At 36.1% G+C, this 18,536-nt stretch overlaps 1 protein-coding gene across 1 annotated transcript; it reads right to left on the bottom strand.

Moving 5' to 3' along the window:
* Positions 1-1,506: 1,506 nt before the first annotated feature.
* LOC122998517 (phospholipase B1, membrane-associated-like) lies at positions 1,507-16,413 on the bottom strand. The gene is made up of 16 exons (XM_044375448.1): positions 16,311-16,413; positions 16,091-16,128; positions 14,446-14,539; positions 13,648-13,706; positions 12,908-12,975; positions 12,574-12,617; positions 12,050-12,170; positions 11,746-11,797; positions 11,555-11,635; positions 10,799-10,864; positions 6,062-6,153; positions 5,219-5,300; positions 3,582-3,683; positions 3,297-3,392; positions 2,361-2,432; positions 1,507-2,269 (listed from the first exon to the last, which is right to left on the bottom strand). Exons 1-16 carry the CDS (start codon positions 16,363-16,365, stop codon positions 2,144-2,146), a joined length of 1,248 nt encoding a protein of 415 aa, XP_044231383.1. The 5' UTR covers positions 16,366-16,413; the 3' UTR covers positions 1,507-2,143.
* Positions 16,414-18,536: the final 2,123 nt, after the last annotated feature.

The raw sequence follows: 18,536 nt of genomic DNA on the forward strand, positions 1-18,536 counted from the left end.
GGCACTTTGACTGCAACACAGAATAAATACAAACAATACATTTGTAACATTTTGAGGGAGAAAATCCATTTATATAAGAAAAGGGGAAAAACTATAACTACGGTGAAAGATTATATTGAAAATAAGAATATGTCTAATTGGCAAAATGTGCTTAGGCAAGAACTAGGGCTCATAATTTTTCATGTCAGTCCAATAGTCAGGAGCCCAAATGAACTTTGACACATGTTTCTCTTGCTGTAATCATTCCTCCTGTTCATACTGATCATTAGAAGATCCCTTCATAATGCACTTACAATGTAAATGATGGGGGGACAAAATCCACAGTCCTCCTTCTGTGCAAAAATGTATTTAAAAGTTTATCTGAAGCTAATAAGAAGCTTCAGCGTCCAAATGAGTCAAATCAAGTAGATATCTTTCAAAGTTACAGTCTTTTTAGTGCCAAAGTCCCTCTTTTTGTCACCATACTTCCACCGCAGCTCAACAAGGAAACACTGTCCGAGGACACACAAAGAGGGAATTTGATGCTAAAAAGACTGTAAATGTGTCAGATATCCACTTGATATGACTAACTCAGACTGCTGAAGCCTCATATAAGCTTCACATCAACTTTTAAATGACTGTGTGGACGCACTGTGGACTTTGGCCTCCATCACTTACATTGAAAGCACATTTGAAGGGGATCTTTTAACAGCCAGTATGAACCAGTATGATGATTACAGCGAGTTCATATGGACACTTGACTGCTGTTTTAAGACACACTTGAAATATTGTGAACCCGTCTTTTCATACACAAACACTAGATGGTGTATGTGCAGTATATGCATGTACAACATATGTCTATGTACAGTATGTACAGACCACTTAGATCATATTGCACAATTTGTATATTAAACTTAAATATGTTTACATTTTTTGTAAGTTCATCATTATATATTATAGCAAATAGATAATTGAAATGTCCACATAATGGCAAATGCAGTAGACAAGTTACCAGAGTTCAAAATTATGAAAAAAAGGCTGCAATAATATGAAACTGTTGTTGTATTGTATTGTATGTACTGGTTATGTATTTTTGCTGAATATATGAATTAAATTATTAATACATCAAAAGAGTCTGTGATTAATGACTGAAAATGATTTCAAAATGAATCAAATATCGCAGAAAACAAGTGAAACTTTGAACATTTTCTCTTATATTGGATTTTTTTTTTTTTTTTTACATCTGACATCATTTTTAGGTTTTGTTTCATGCACATTGCCTGTTTTATTGGTCTTGTCTGTCTCTCTTCTAATTAATTAATCAACTACTATCATTTAATCTCTGAAAGAAACACATCAGCAAGCAACACCGGTGATTTAATCTCATATAATAAATAACATTTAAGGAAATAGTTTATGGCTACTGCAATGCAATCATTATTTAGTTCTATGTTATTTTAACCATTCTTATTGATTATTATGTTTAATTGAACATCAGCCAAAGTTAAATTATGTTGTTATGGAAGATTAAAGTATCTGTCAATAGTAAGTAAATAATAGTGAAGGGCGGTCGCTCGTTTTGCAGAGTGATGAGTTTAATTTAATTTGCTTTACATTTGCAAATCAAACCAGAGTTTATTCAAATCACAGGTTTGTTCAAGCGCTGTTATCTCCTCAGCTGCACAGTTCAACTCAAAATACACAACAACAACATTTTCAAGATATCAATGGACAAAAATCTGTTTGATATTTGTCTTTTTATTGTCCATGGTATGAAAATATTTAAAAGCAGGAAGATTGAGTTATTCTGAAGACACTGGAATTGTTTGGCAGCACAGAAAATGTGTATATTTTACTCAATTACCCAAATATTTAGATGTATTATGAGTCATGGGGAAGCGTTTAAAACATCATCTCAAAGCAATTTGAAAAGCAAATGTCAGTACAAGAGGATTTAAATATATAATCACAGAATTTATTATTCAAAATATTGATACAAATATAAATCTGAAACATAGCCTGAGGATTTATGATAAAAAAAAAAAATTATAAATAGCTACATGTCTGCATTTTTAACTGGTTCAGTGATAGATCAGAGCATCGACTCATCAATCATCAGTCGCTATGCGGTTATAAATCTTTCAGCGAAACAACGTTTAGAGAACTACAGACAGTTAAACAGGACAAACACAGACAGCAGTGACATCAGCGCCGACGTGGTCAAGGAGAAATGTTTCATCGCCGCATCAGACGGTGCAGCCTTGGCTCTGGTGTAAATGTAAGGATGTTCCTGGAGAAATGTAAGAAAAAAGTGTTCAAAGCAATGATTTTTTTTTTCATCAACACACACAAACATCTTCAACGTGTCAGTCAAGTTGTACCTTTGACGGGCAGATGAGTTGTACCGGCTTTGAAAACGTCTCTATTCTCTCCTTCTCTCCTACAGGCTGGAACTGAAGAAAACAAATCAGGATAGTTTTGAGCGTCAGTATCATAAAACTTTACACACATGGACAGTCTGTGTTGTTTTTGCTGTGCTTCATTGAAAAGTCAGTATTTTCTGTCCTATGACCCATTTATAAGGCCCCAAATTCTAAAAACAGCAATAAAAGACCTTTTACTAACTTGTCATGTGAGCTCAACTCTTCCGTATTCTGTTAGTAAGCTCTAAATGCATTACACAGATTTAAAAATATATATTCTAAACCAATTTCATTATCTATTTATCAAAACTATTTATACAAATATCAAATATCAACCTGCTTTGAACTCATCTGCGTTTCAAGATGCTCCATCTGAACCATGTTTAATCGTAACCTGAACGCAACTTCATATGGAAACTTAAAGATCCACTCCAGACATTTTTTAAGATAAATAAATTGTGTCTAATAGGATTTTTCCACAAAATAGTTAAATTACCTTGATAAAAATATAATCTTACCCTTTTCTCTCATTGGAAAAATCTCAAAATCTATGAATATCTAAATATTTTTCATGCTTTTTCTGCTGGACAAGTTCATTCTCAGTGTTTGTGCACTGGAGGCTTCAAGTTTCCACATCACACTTGTGTAAGTCGCATACTGGACCATGAGTGGCTCCACACTAGTTGTGATGTCACAAATCATTCTTGTAGGTAAACGTCTTAAACTCAGATTTAAGGTGAACTCAGAGAAACTTTCTCCCTTCAGCAGATGAATGTGAAAACAAAGTCTGCACATACATCATCCTGCACAGTGAAGCTCAAACATCCAACTGAAGGAACAAGAGGGAAAACATATTTTTGAGTGGAGGAGGACTTTAAAAACTTAAAACTTCACCATGTTGTTCCACAGTCCCTTCGCCAGCTCCTCGTGTCCCTTAACAGTGAAGTGGAAACAATCTGCTGTGAAGAAGCTTAAGTCGATCGAACCGTCCTGAAGTTAAAAGAAAGAAAATCAAACCACAGTAGAAAATCAACACACTAGTAAATACAGACACTCAAACGCTCCTTAAAATAACATCTGCATGACAAAGTGATTTGCAGACAGGAAATGACACTGAAACAGAAGAAAAACAAAAATCAAACACATCAGTGTAAATGTTAAGGTGTATGTGTGACTTACAGGAAGTCTTGGTGGTCTCGCGTTCTCCAAATAAGGTTGTAGAATGACAGCAAAGTCCTTTTTAAAGAAACGGTCGCCGTGCACAAGCTTCTGTAGTCGTCTCTATAAATGAGGTAAGTTACCATAAATAAATATTAACAATGGCAACACGTCAAGACTGTTACTGGCAGCCAAACTCACAATATAGTGCTTCTCATTTGCGAATTTGTTTCTGTTGTCAGACAACGGAACGAGGAGAAAATAGCGATTTGATTATGGGTCATAAATAATCACAAATGAAGAACAGTAATTCCTGCACTGAGATGAGATGTCATGAAAAATCTTTATTACAAACCAGTAAAGACACATGCATCAACACATTTTGAAGCCTAAAAAGACAAAGTGCAATTATTCTCTCAGTATTTACCCTTATTACCTCTAAATACAAGTATGTCCACATTAAACCAGCTAAATTTTAAAATGTATCTTTCTGTTGTGGTCGTCCATCCACAGTTAGTCTACATTTCCCAGCAAACAGTCTCTGAAAATGTCAGCTGTGTGTTTTAATGTGAACGGGGAAAAATCAGCTTTTTGAAAACAATGACATAAGACGTCCACAGTCACGACTTGGGATGGTGTGGCAGTAAAATCAATTACAGATGACTTTCTTTCTCCTCTTGACTTCATCTGTGCCTCATTTCAGATGTCACTGTAGCCCATCACACGATAAAGTTGTTGTCATTAAGTTTTGTTGTTGTTTATTTCGTCAGATTATTTTTGATTTGATTGTGTCAGTGCAGGAATTACTGTTCACCTGGTTAATTTGTGATTATTTATGACCCTCAAGTCCAACTGCTATTTTATACTTGTTCCGTTGTCTGACAACAGAAACAAATCTGCAAATGAGAACGACAAAATTTTGTGTCTCCTAGAAATTACAGTCATATATAGCTAAATTGTTTTCCCAATCATATTGTGTTGGCAAACCTAATCACTGCCTGGATTATGTTCACAAGCAGCGTTTTTTCAAATTAATGAATTGCTACTTTTATATATTACACTGAAGTTGTAGTGAGGATGTTCACATCCTAAGTCCTGTGAGTGTTCAGGTCTAGGCAACAAAAACAGTTTGGTTAAAGTTAATAAAAGATTGTGGTTTTGTTTAAATGTTAATGAACATGTTGTGCTTCAAGTCTTTGAAGACCTTTTCTCTGTATTAAACCAAAACCAGGATCTTTCCTAACCTTAGCTAAATGCTGCCGGATATTTTGGTGAAAAAAAGAGCTACGATGTCTCTGAACATTTCGCTCTAACATTCAGCATCAACATTTAGCAACTCGCTAACAACATTTTCTCATTATGTTGAGAGAAAACATAATTCAGCCAGCATTGCGTTTCTAGCAAAACATATTTGCTGTTGTAATTAAGTCATATATAAAAGCAATTAGCATTAGCATGGACGTGGTGTAACTGGCTAGTTAAGTCCTCTCCATTGAGAAAATGTGATGTTACCATATCGATCACAGGCCATTTTACAGAAGAATTACATAAAAAACACACCAGTATCTGCCTGCAGTATAAATTTACCCTGCAATCGCTAATCTGTGCATGACTACAGTAACACTACACACTTCACTTTATTACACACAAACACTCACCTGGAATTCATAGTTCATCTCAATCAGCTCCTCCAGTTCAGTTGAGTTTTCCTCAGGAAGAACGAGGCAAGAGCAGAATTTCCTGTGATTAGATTATCAGATGATCAGACAGTTGGATTATCAGGTTAACAAATAATCAGATTATCAGATCAGGTATGACTTGTAATCTCAATAGATTTGGATTCTGATATAAGGCAGATGAAATATGAAACCCCTGTTTTAGTCACTACATCATGTAATTTACAATATCAAATACTGCCAAACATTAAGAATTAGCTCTAAGATTTGGGGATTACGTATGATACAAACTGTAGTTCATGAGTTAACATGATTTCCTGATATGTTTTCATTTAATCTGCACAAACAAGGTGAATAATTTGTTTTTTGCCCCTTCAACAGTTACATTTTTAATTATAGGAAAATTCAAAATATTGAATAGTAGTTTGTTATGGATCTAAACCAACTGTTTCACATTTTATTGATACAATTAAACACTGTGGCAGGATGCAGGAAAAGGTTGTGATCACCTCTTTGACCGATCAGATTCTATAGCTGAATTTCTGTGCTTCATTGATTTAATAATAAAATGTCGATTTCCTGAAAATGTATCCAATGCACTCTGCACTCTGCTTAAACTTTGATCTAAAAATGGTCAAATATGCATCCTATCCTGCCAATGAATAGAGACAAATATCTAAAAACAATCTAAGGAAGTTTAGACATGTACACCTTTATCTTTTATATAATTTAATGGTAAAGGTGGATCCTGTTGTTACACCAGAGGTGTCAGAGGTTTGAGTTAACAGACAAAAACAAAACATGGAGAAGAAAACGGTTCATTACTTTTGAAGCTGACAACCTATAGTCGGCCTCTTAACTTCTCTGAGCGGCTTCATGGGGAGAATCTGCACCACGTTCACGATGGCCCGGGGGATCTGAAACCAGAAGACAACATTCATTAATGTCTGAAGACTGAGGAGTGCAGAAGTCTGTGCATCCTACAATATATATGTAGTTTTATTTTCAGTATGATAAGGCAGAGAGAGGATAAACTGTTCTCAAGAAACAGGGAAAAGGAGATATAAATGCACACAAAGGCACAGTAATCAAAAGGCTCCACAATACATTCACATATTAGGCAACACCGTTCACACAGACATTGTGTTCATTCAAATAACTTGTGTAACATGTTTTTATCTATGAAACTGCATGAATGAATAGTTTCCTACAGTAGTTGTGCAAGAGGAGTTAAAGTCTTCCTTTATTTTTTTCATATTTTTAGCTACTCTGGCTTTATGGCTTGAAGATGTTGCTTCATATTCAAATATCTCAACAACTACTGAACGGATCACCATGAAATTTTGATGAGACATTAATGGTCCCCACAGGATGAATTATAATTATGTTGGTGATCACTTGACTTATTAATATGTGCCAGGTCAGGATTTTCCACTTGTAAAACTCTTGACAAGATACCCCTAATTCCCATTAGCATGCTAAACATTTTTATTTGTAAGTCCAACTGAAATGAAATTGCATTTATTTTGTCTACTTTTGACGACGCTATTTTGATACAGCGAATAAAATCTTTTCATAGTGATAACGTGGCGTTCTATCGTAGGCAGAGCAGACGGTCACACTGAGCCTGATAGCATCCTGCTACACAACACAAGAGCCACACACTCTGAACAACAACCCACATTAGCTTTCCTGCTAAAGTTTCCTTATTTAACTTACAAACATAAACACACGTCTTATCTTGTAGCTTAGCTTGTTGAACGAGCCACCGAGCAAACATTCACCGGGGAAAAGTGCACTGCTAACGTCAGTTAGTTTCAAGTTTATTTATTCAAGTGTCAAGTCTATTTTATTTATATAGCACTTTAAAAAGCAAACAGGATTTGCACCAAAGTGCTTCACAAAGACAGACGCATATGTATACACAATACAAACAAGTTTAAACACAATTTAAAACCCAATAAATCAGATAGAAATAAAAACAGGTTAAATAGAATTAAAAGACAGAGAATAAAAGTGGGTCTTAAGGTGCATCTTAAAGGCATCAACAGACTCAGCCTGTCTAATGGCCTCCAGCAGGCAGAGCCGAGGAGCCGCTACAGAAAAAACCTTGTCCCCAGCCTTTTTTTTTCCACTAACAGGGCACGGCCAACATGCCATGTTGGGAGGATCTGAGGGGTCTGAGATATATGTAGGGGTGAGACCATGGAGAGATTTATAGACAATTAGAGGGATTTAGAATTTTATCCTGAAATAAGCTAGGAGGTAGTGTAAGGATGTTGTTTCTTGGTTAATAACCGGGCAGCAATGTTTTGAATTAGTTGAATTTACCTGCCTGTTGAAGTTTAGATCGCCGTCAAATATAATACCTAGGGTCTTAGCATGTGGTCTGATGTAGGCAGAAAGGTGATTGAGGTTGTCATGGTTCTGTCACTGACGCTATATTCCTTAGTTGTCATTCTCCACCAGTCCTCCAGAGGGCCTCAGACTTTTCTCCCTTTTTGTTTGGACTGGACTGAGTGAGAGAAAGCTGTTCTGAGTTTTATTGTTTTAACTGTTTTAGTTTTAGTTTTTTCCTCTGGCATTATATCATTTAAGTTGCCTTCATTAGTTAGACTGTACTCATTGTATTTCTGGGTTTTTGGTTTTCTTTTTGCTCTGTGTTTTTCCTCCTGTGTTCATGTACTCCTTCTCACGCCTGCCCTGCATTCATCCTCGTCAGTCCTGCCCTGCTTCCAGTATCTTCCCCATCCTGCCCTTGTGTCTTGCCACCTGTTTCTTGTTGTCTGATTAGTTCAGTTTGTATTTAAGTCCACTTTTCAGTTTGGTCTTTGTTGAGTCGTCTGTTCTGTTTTGTGAGTTTGCTCTGTTCCACTCAGTCGTGTCCTGTATTCTGCTCTGCTCAGCTGGTTTTTATTTTTTGCCTGCACGAGCATTTAGTAATGAAGTTTCTTCAGCCCTGATCAACTTGCAGTCTCTGTATTTGGGTCCACCTGCTCTACTCTCGTAGTAACAGAAGGATCCAACCAGTTATGGACCCAGCAGAGACTAGCCCTTCCCTGGGAACCCGTCTGGCACTGGGGGGGGGGACCTCGATCCACCCAATGAGCCTCCAAGCCTGCCAGCCACCAGCAGCCACGCCACCCTGTTACTTTCAAGCATGTCACTCCAGCCTCCTGTGTATTTCAGCACTGCTTTTGCCTTTGGTCTCTGCATTTGGGTCCACCTGCTCCACAACCCCTACCAGAGGTTCTGGGCAGTAACAGTGGTATGATGTGGGAGGCCAAAGAGTAGGATCTCTGCCTTGTCCTCATTTAACTGAAGGAAATGAATGAACTAACCAGTCTTTAATGTCTTGTAAACAGTTTTGTAATTGAGTTACATCAGCCTGATTTTGGGAATTGAGGGGGAAGTAGATCTCAGCATCATGTGCGTAGCAGTGAAAAGAGATGAGTTTGGATGATTCATCCCAATGGGAGCATGTAAAGACAGAAAAGAAGTGGACCTGAAACTGAACCCTGCAGAACCCCACGTGAAATATTTGCAGGTGTGGAGGATGAGCCGCCAATGTAAACAGTGAATCATCTGTTTAAAATGTAAGAATGGAACCAATCAAGGGCGGATCCAGAAATGTTGACCCAGCATGTCAAGCGATCCAATAGAATTGTGTGGTCAACAGTGTCAAAAGCTGCACTGAGACCTAGAAGAATTAAGATAGAGCATTCACTGGAATCCGCAGCACAGAGGAAGTCATTTGTCACTCTTAAGAGAGCTGTCTCTGTGCTGTGTGGCTGTGGTGTTCACAGAACCCTGGCTGGAATTTCTCAGAAATATTGTGGTTTAAAAAAAGGACAGAATCTGATTTAGAAAATAAAACCTTTTCTAAACTTTTAGATAAGAAAGAAAGCTTAGAAATTGTCCTAAGACTATTTGTAATAGCCAGGCTTCTTAAAGAATGGCTGAACTATGGCATGTTTAAAACAAGATTGGACTGTGTCTGTGGCTGGAGAACTGTTAAAAATCATCAGTATGCAAGTAACAACCTCTGCAAATGACTGTTTTTGGAGCTTTTTTTTGGATTTATATCAAGCTGACAGCTAGTGGGCTTCATGCCTGAAATTATGCGACCAAGCAGGGGTAAAGAGAGTGGGCGGAAATCTTTGATAGGGTGCGAAATATTTGACCTAATGCTGTCAGTTTTGTTTAAAAAGAAGTCTGCAAACTGCTCACAGTGGATTTGGAAGGAATTTGTAGTGCAGCAAGCAGAGGGGTTAACTATAGAGTTTATGTTATGGCTGCGCTTGGTGAAGATATCTGAGAGGTATTTTACTTTTACATGTTTAACAGAGGATTAGTACTTTATTAGAAGCTTGTTATACGTTTAATAAGAGGTATGCAATCTGTCTTTTATCCACTTACACTCTGCTTTCCAGCAATCCCTTCTAATAAAGCGTGTAGATTCATTCTGCCAGGGGTTAGTTAGTTCATCAATGTTTAAGCGGGTAGAGGAGAATTCAATAAAAGGGACTGTGGAATCAGCAATATAGGTACTGCAAAAACAGGCTGTGTGTGGTAGAGTTGATTACACAAGAGCGAGTTGGGGCCGGTATGGCTGGAGGAAGCTCAGTATGAAATAAAATAACCTTGTGATCAGACACACAGATGTCACGAAGAACAAAATTGCTAAGCAAAAGGCCAAAGGACAGGACTAGAGTAGGGTATGATTTTTGACTACATATCTAATTAGCTATCCAGTTACCAGCTAGATAGCTAATTAGCTGCTCAACTGCAGCTCATTAAACAGCATGCAAACATGTGTGCTCCTTACTCTTCAACACCACTTCAACAACTCACAGTCTGACCATGACTTGTAACTACAGCAAGTTTGTTTACTTAGTCTCTTGTTCTTTATGCTGTAACCGACACTCTGGCAGCGCAAAAAAGGCTGATATTTCTGATATTTCCCCAAATCTCCTTTTTTCTCTCATTTAATAATTCAAAACTATTGACAAAACATTTAAAGTCATGTTGTCATCATGTTTGACTATAAAAAAAAAGATCACACATGATTTCAGTTGGACTTGAAGATGCTAACTGTACTATATCTATGTTAGCATGTTGTTATGCTAACACTAGCTTCTTAACATGCTAACATAAGCATGTTAACATATTAAGGACAGCGTGATTCTATGTAATGTTAGCATTAAGCTCACAGCTCAGGTAAAGTGTAGTTAAGGCTGTTGATAGGACAGCTGATGAGTCTGATTAAGTGCATTTGTAGCTGAAGTCTCACAATTTGTAATTTAAGGGTGCGGACTTTACTCTTTTCCTCTTCTACAGTAGAACTGAACCTGACAAGCTGAGTCTGAAATGTCCTAATATGTCCACTGTACCTCCAATAAACGCTTCTGATTTAGATTTTCACTCCAGTTTTTATCCATCCTACAATTGTTGTTTTGTTTTGTGGTGAGTAACAGGCAGTACTGCTTCATGTGGTTGCTGTTGTGGCTGTAGACTTTTAAATCTTTTGTTTAAACCTTGTCTGGAGTTATAAAATCTCACCTCGTTCATCATCATGTCGAGAGCTTCTGTCATGTAGCGGATGAAGTTATCGGGGGAGAAGAGAGTCTGTGGAGAGTTTAAGCAGAAAGCGTGAAGTGAATGAAGCCGTTATTCATTTTTTGTACATTTGATTAATTCATTGAATTGTTGTGTTTAATCTTTTTTTATAGGCCTAATCTGTACAACAAGAGTTATTTTCCTTCCTGGGAAAAATAAAACTGTAGGGCGGCAACAGTACTTGTCATTTATCAAGTTTAAATGTAAAAAGCAGTGTTTAACTGCCCTATCTGGTTTAAAGTTTCAAGTGTTTTTAATCTCTGACCACTCCCAGTGTCACTGCTAGGTGTGGTCATAAGTGAGTCATAAGTTACTACACTTAACAGTGAGGTCACAGTGTACTGGCACACTAGAGTACACCTGTACATCACTGCACCTGCAAGTAAGAAGTTTAAAAAACAAAACAAACATTTCTTAAAGGGGACATAAGATGCTTTTTGTGATTTTCTGTTATTTATGTACTGTTATGATGGCGGATATCTGTACTAAACATGGTCAAACTTCCAAAACTTGAGCTTAACGTATGTAGAAATGTTCCCTGCAAGTCAAAAGTCAGGGCTTCAACCTGCTAAATCATGCAGAGATATTCCAGTAGAGCTCCAGAATATAAATATAGATGTGGAGATGTGCCGAACATGTCCTCTTTAAAGATGTCAAGGAATCTTTAAAAACCCTTAAATGCAGATCAAACTCTCTCACCTTGTTTTTACAATAATCACAGATGTCGTTCATGCCGATCAGCATCGTCACCACCTTCCAGTCCTCGTGAAAGTTCATACCCTAAAAAACAGAGGCCTCGGGTTAGTCTGCCGGTGAACGTTACAGGAAGGAAGAAAATAAAGATTTGTTATTACTGTCTAATAAGCAGAACGATGAACCCTGAGACTCACTGGATACGTCTTGAATGTGTCTATCATGTGTCTTATCTGGTCTGACACGTTCCTGTAGGAGGACAGACAGACGGCGTTTAAAGCACCAGTTATTACATTGGCATCAATAAAACATTATCATATGATAAACACATCATTTGCAGCTGTAATTATTTTGATCTTTGATCTTCAGGGAAAACATTTGAAGGCACATGGACTCTAAAGGATAGTAAATTTACTCGAGCATCACCTTCAAACACTCAAACCGCAGAGAATAAAGAAATACAACAAGAATATGAAACAGAGCGAGAGTGCAGATTCTTACAGCGTGTTGTGGCCGGTGACGGCGAAGTTGAAGCCGGTTTCGTTCACAGTCCCCGGATTGCTGTTAAACGTCATTATGGGGGACGGAAACACCAGACTGGGATTGAAGAGTTTAAAAATATCTGGACAACGAGACGATCAAACATTTAAAAAAAATGACTTAAGAAGCAGAAAGGATCCTGGGTAATATCTCTCATATTTAGCAAACTTTTAATTAAAAAAAACAATCCCTAAGATGCTTTATAGTGACATAAACTGCATTCTTGTATAAAATGTCTTGGCTGTAGTTTCTAACTTGGAGAAATGATCCTTGGAGTCAGAATTAATCTCAATATCAGCCAAAGAATCACAGATTTTTGTAAATGAAACCTGAATATTGCAGAAGAAACTCGAGCTGTGATCTGTTATTTTCACACATAATTTGACTCAGGCTCTTGAATTATTTCTGCTTCTGTGATTTAATGTATATTTGTTAGTTTTTTTTAAAAAAAACAACTGTAATCTGCTCACTATAAATCAACTTACTTGCCAGTGTAATGACATTCTGATAAGTCCCATATCCTCCAATGCTGCACAGAAGAAACAGTTTGTCATAAATACAGTCCAATAATAAGATCATTCATAATTTATAATATAAAGATTTATAATATAAATACACTTATCATATCATTGACCAGATAAGATAAAAAAATTAGTAAGTTAAATAAGGTTAATGAACTTAAACTCAGACAAGCTGCAGACTGTGTTATCAGTTATATGAAGACAGTCTTTTCACAGGACGTTGATATTTGTTGATCTATAGATTAAACAGGAGATAATCTCTGATGGAGTTTGGAATATAGCCGCTTTATTGATTTACCTCCAAGACACCTGGCGAAATTCAAAAGGTATTGAGGCGATCGTGGTGCCGTTGGCACCAATAGCCGTCTGCAATAAAGACAAGAACATAGAGAAGATATTCTATATGGATCATAATATATAAATAATATATATATATATAATACTTTGACTTCCTGGAGTTAAACACATCTGTGCTGAAAAAAAATTATATTAAAACCCAATAAAAAACATTTTTCCTAATATTTCTAATGATTCTAATGGGTTCCATGGTTGGTATATTGTTCTCTGTTGGGTTTGTATTGTTTCTGGTGGATTACTACTGAAGTTATTTTGGTGTCCTTGATGATTTCCATGCTAATATAATCCAGTAAAGGGTCATATAGTTTCATCTGAAATACTGACTGTTAGTGAGTGAAATATATTTATTATGTAATTGATGGAAACTGCCTGTTTTTGAACCTTTTTATTGTTTTAATTATTTTAAATATACTCTGACACTTTACTAACCAGTGGTCTGTGTGTTTTATTATTTTAGGGATGGTGTAGACTCTATATACTAGTGGTAATATAGTGTATTTTGTATGTGTTTGTCCAATATTGTGTGTACCTTGTATATTTCTATATGCAGCTGTATTCAACACTTGAGCTCAAGACAAATTTCCGCAATAAAGGAAATCTTGAATGATCTTAAATTATTTTTTTAAAGTATTTTTTTTATATTTCTCTGCAGAAAAAGCACAGTAACAACACTTCACTCACAGTTAGAGAGTCTCCCAGTGCAGCGATGACTTTGATGTCTGCAGCTTTGACGTATTCAACTACAGCAGGAGAGAAAAGAGGAGAAACTGTTAGGTAAGCCACGCTTGTATAAAGGGTTTTAGTTGTGGTTTTAGAAACGTCTGAAATAATCTCAATCAGCCAAAGAACTTGGCATAAAAGTTAAGCTGAGTAGTGTAGAAAATACTGATTAAAATGTAAATGGATGTTGCTTTTTTGTAAAGTATCTTAAGTTGGCTGTGTTGTGGAGAAACTGACAAACACAGGAAGCAGAGCTCTGACTTTTTCACTTGATAACCTTCCTTTTAAAGTTTTCTTTTATATCCTTCGGAGCAGAATCACAGTTACAACAAGCATTTCTCTAAAAAGCAAACACACTGTTCTTTATTCTTTAATGAGGTCCTTTAAAAGCAAGATATGAAGAAAAAGGTTCAATCATTGCAGCATATAAATCACTGTATTAAAATTTGAACCAGTTTGGATCAATATAGCACCAACAGAACACAACTTTATTCAGTTGCAATGTGTTGTTTTGACCCAGTGTTACACACAACGACCTTTAGCTAAAAATGGTCACAGAATTATTGTTTCTTGTACAAAACAATGTGCATATGACTTTCAAAAGATACACAAGTTATTAACAATCAATAACAAACAGTAAAATAAAAAGTAACTCTAAACCTGCGTCACAACATTTAACTGGATAAAATCTGAACTGGATATTCAGGAGCAGAACTTTCCAGATGTTGACAGAGATGTTGAGTTATAAGTGAGACTCACCCGAGGTGGGGACGGTGGGAGACGGACTCATATCAGGGCAGCTGAAGGGAGGATGGAGACGTCGCTGCAGGAGAAAATCTGTTTCAAAAACATCCTGCAGGAAAACACACAGACACGTTTCCCCTGTTAACGAACGCTGAGTGACGTCTGTTCAAAGTCGAGTAAAGTGTTTTAACTGCAGGGTTGTTTGTCTGTGAATCGAGCTGATATGGCTTCAGGGTTAATGTGCTGAACGTGAACTCTGACAGTGTTAATTAAAGGCTGAAACTTTTTAAACTTCACTCAGCAGCAGCCAACACTTGCAACACTATGCAGGAGGTTTAAATATGAGTGTTTTACATCATTTGCTCACATCAAGACAAGTTGATTAATAATAATTAATGATGTCTTAATGGGACATTTGAATAGAAGAACTATGCTTCTCCTACTATGACAAGTTAACATGTCTGCTGTGAAATATCACCTGGCCCAATAGTCGCCTATATCCAGTACACCTGGTTGCCTGATTTCAGATGAATACTGTATACTGGTAAGTATACTGGTCAAAATCCACTGGCCCAAAGTTGGCCCAAGTGCTGCAAACTGGAGCTGAAAACTGGTGCAAGTTAAATCAAAAACTTTTAAAGATCTTTTTAAAACCACATAGAATATAATTTAACACTTGTTTCATCATCACACCGTCCAAAGAAAATATGATGGACAACCAGTTTGGATGATACAGACTAAATATATTTATCATTTTATCACATTGTTTTCAATACTTCCCAGCAGGATAGAACAATAATTCCTAATGATATAATTAGTTAAATGAATCCAACCTGGACCTGGATCAGTGGCATAAATTGGATCGATGGATTAACCATTTTTGCTAAAATTAACACTGAAATGAGCCTCTACAGCTACCATAGCTCGCAGCAGCAACCATGTTTGCTACATGTCTGATGCTGCTGACTGAAACTCCACAATAAGGTATTAAACATCTTCCTGCAGAGCAATCCACCGTTGTAACAATCACACTTTTAGTTTTTATTTGTAGAAAGTCCCCTGACAGCCTGCAGTCACGTACAAAAATATTACAAACTAATGTTACTCTCTACTCTGTGTAAAACCGACATATATGCGATTTATCCACAAATGTTGCTGCATTTGTTCCCACTGAGTCGTAGAAGAAGATTTCCTGGAATCTCACCAAGATTCTTACATGCACAATTGTTCCCATGTACGTGACAGTGACATGAAGAATTGATGCATTTGGGATTTTTGGAGTTAGCAGCTGTTTCAGACGAAGCGATCACAGTGGTTTTAAACGTCTGCATTACTCCTTTAAATGAATTAATTTACATATTACATTATCAAACAATTACATGAGAAAATACAATCAGCTGCATCCTTTACTGACTCAGTTTCTACAGCTGATGTTAGTGAACAAGTCTGACATTTAACAAAATATCTGCCTCATACTGTATGTTGGTTAAACTAAACATGAATATTCTCACTCTCAGGCTGCTCTGAAGACAGTTTTGCAGCAGTAATGTAAGAGTTTTGGGATGAAATATTACAAAAGTGATAAAGAATGATAGAAGGGTGTTGGTTTGTGATCCCATACAGGTTGTGTAGTTTTGGATGTTTTGTATTGAAACGATACCTGGTTTGAATTTTCTTCTTCTTCTGTTAATGCGAAGCCTGCAAGAGACAAGAAACAATACAAACATTCAGATTTCTTACAAATATTGCGGACAGATTAGTTTAAATCCATAATATAGAAGATCTGACGTGGTTTCAGTTTTACAATAAACACAGACAGGACATGAAAATACTGAAAACACATCCCACATCCTGCTACAACAAAATGTTTTAACACCTACCGTCTACATGACAAGCGGCGAACACGCAGACTGCAAACAGCACACGAGGAAACATGGTGTCGTCTGTCAAATGAATAAATAAAAATAACAGGTCGTCCCGCAGTTGTGAAGCTTTATAAGTGTTGTATAACCTTTGTAATGAATACTGATTAACCTTATCTTTGACCTTTGTAGTCATTAGTGCAGCCAAACAGAGTAATATACCAGAGATAATGGATTTATAATTGCAAGCACATCAAGTTTAAATTAAACTGTCTGCTTGACACATTAATTTCAACATTATATACCTGAATGAATAAGATGAATGAACATAAGTAAAGCAGAGGAGTCACCACATTAACTCTGATTAAATCAGCCTCAGTCAAGACATTAATGTTTTATCATTATTTTAAAAGGATCGGGGTAAAAGCCAAACATTCTTATTAGTATATCAGTTTGATGTATATAAGAGCTGCAACAATTAGTCAATAAATTGATGAATAGATGGATATAAAATTATTAATTACACGTGATGCAATAGGAAGTACTCACTGTGAAGTCCAGTCAAAGTTCAATGACAAAGGATTTAGATTAATTTAATGTTAAGGATATAAATTTGTTATAAATGAAGCTGTTGCCAATTCTTATCAGACTGTGTTCATGATATAGGGGAGACCAGGGACAGTTGTAACACTTTTTGTGATTTTCCCAATAAATCAAAAAGCATTGGAACTGGAACAGTCTATTCGCTATATTATAAACTTCAATGTGTCAACTGGTGAAACAATGTATTTAAGTGGTTTTATGAAATATGTACAGGTTGCAAAATTGATTTAAATACAGTCACTCCACTGTTACAACTGTCTCAGTGTACAGGGACGGTTGTAACATGTCAAAAATATACATAATTAATCAGTCAAATACTCAAAATGAAAAAGATTATTTATCATTCATATTATTGTGACTGTTCATTCCTTTTTTAATGAATAAAGGTATTAATAATGAAGACCTTTTTTCATAATACATGACAAAAAAGAGGGGAAGCCATCAAATTATATGCAAAATTATTTAATGGGTAGAACACACATCCTTAAAAAAGTTTAAACATGAAATCAAGATGGATTAGTTTGAGGACAACATTCAGTACAGTCACATGGAAAATGCCGTATGATCTGGTCGCTGTCCTGACTGACTTGCCCTGTTTCCACTGATGTGGAACTGATTATCATTAACTTATTTTTATGACATTTTACATTTAATTTGATATCTATCTATCTATCTATCTGTCTATCTATCTGTCTATCTATCTATCTATCTATCTATCTGTCTATCTATCTATCTATCTATCTGTCTATCTATCTATCTGTCTATCTATCTGTCTATCTATCTGTCTATCTATCTATCTATCTGTCTATCTATCTATCTATCTATCTATCTATCTGTCTATCTATCTATCTATCTATCTATCTATCTATCTATCTATCTGTCTGTCTATCTATCTATCTATCTATCTATCTATCTGTCTATCTATCTATCTATCTATCTATCTGTCTGTCTGTCTGTCTATCTATCTATCTATCTGTCTATCTATCTATCTATCTATCTATCTATCTATCTATCTATCTATCTATCTGTCTATCTCTCTATCTATCTATCTATCTATCTATCTATCTATCTATCTATCTATCTATCTATCTATCTGTCTATCTATCTATCTATCTATCTATCTATCTGTCTGTCTATCTATCTATCTATCTATCTATCTATCTATCTATCTATCTATCTATCTGTCTATCTATCTATCTATCTGTCTGTCTGTCTGTCTGTCTATCTATCTATCTATCTATCTATCTGTCTATCTATCTATCTATCTATCTATGTAGGCTTAAAATATAAATGAGACTTGGTTCAGCGATGGTTGTAACAACCATCCCAGTTTTGTTTTCACCTCATGTGAACTAGCTTAATTGCTTATGTTTGCCATTTCTATTTTCAGCTTAGAAAACAGTGATTCTAATTATACTTGTCTGGATTCCTAGACATTTAATCTCAGGACAGTATCCAAAAAATACATCTGATAGAAAAGTTACATTTTTACCTAAAAAAACCACACTTTTGTTGGTAACTCTCTCGGGGAGTTTCAAATGTGGCTCCTTTTTTGTAAACATAATACAATCTAACAGAGCATGTGCAGAGTGAGTGTAATTACTGAAGCTTGTTTCTGATTGGAGGAATTCAAGGTGTTAC

This window comes from Thunnus albacares, chromosome 15 (genome assembly GCF_914725855.1).
Source record: "Thunnus albacares chromosome 15, fThuAlb1.1, whole genome shotgun sequence".
Lineage (NCBI taxonomy): Eukaryota > Metazoa > Chordata > Actinopteri > Scombriformes > Scombridae > Thunnus > Thunnus albacares.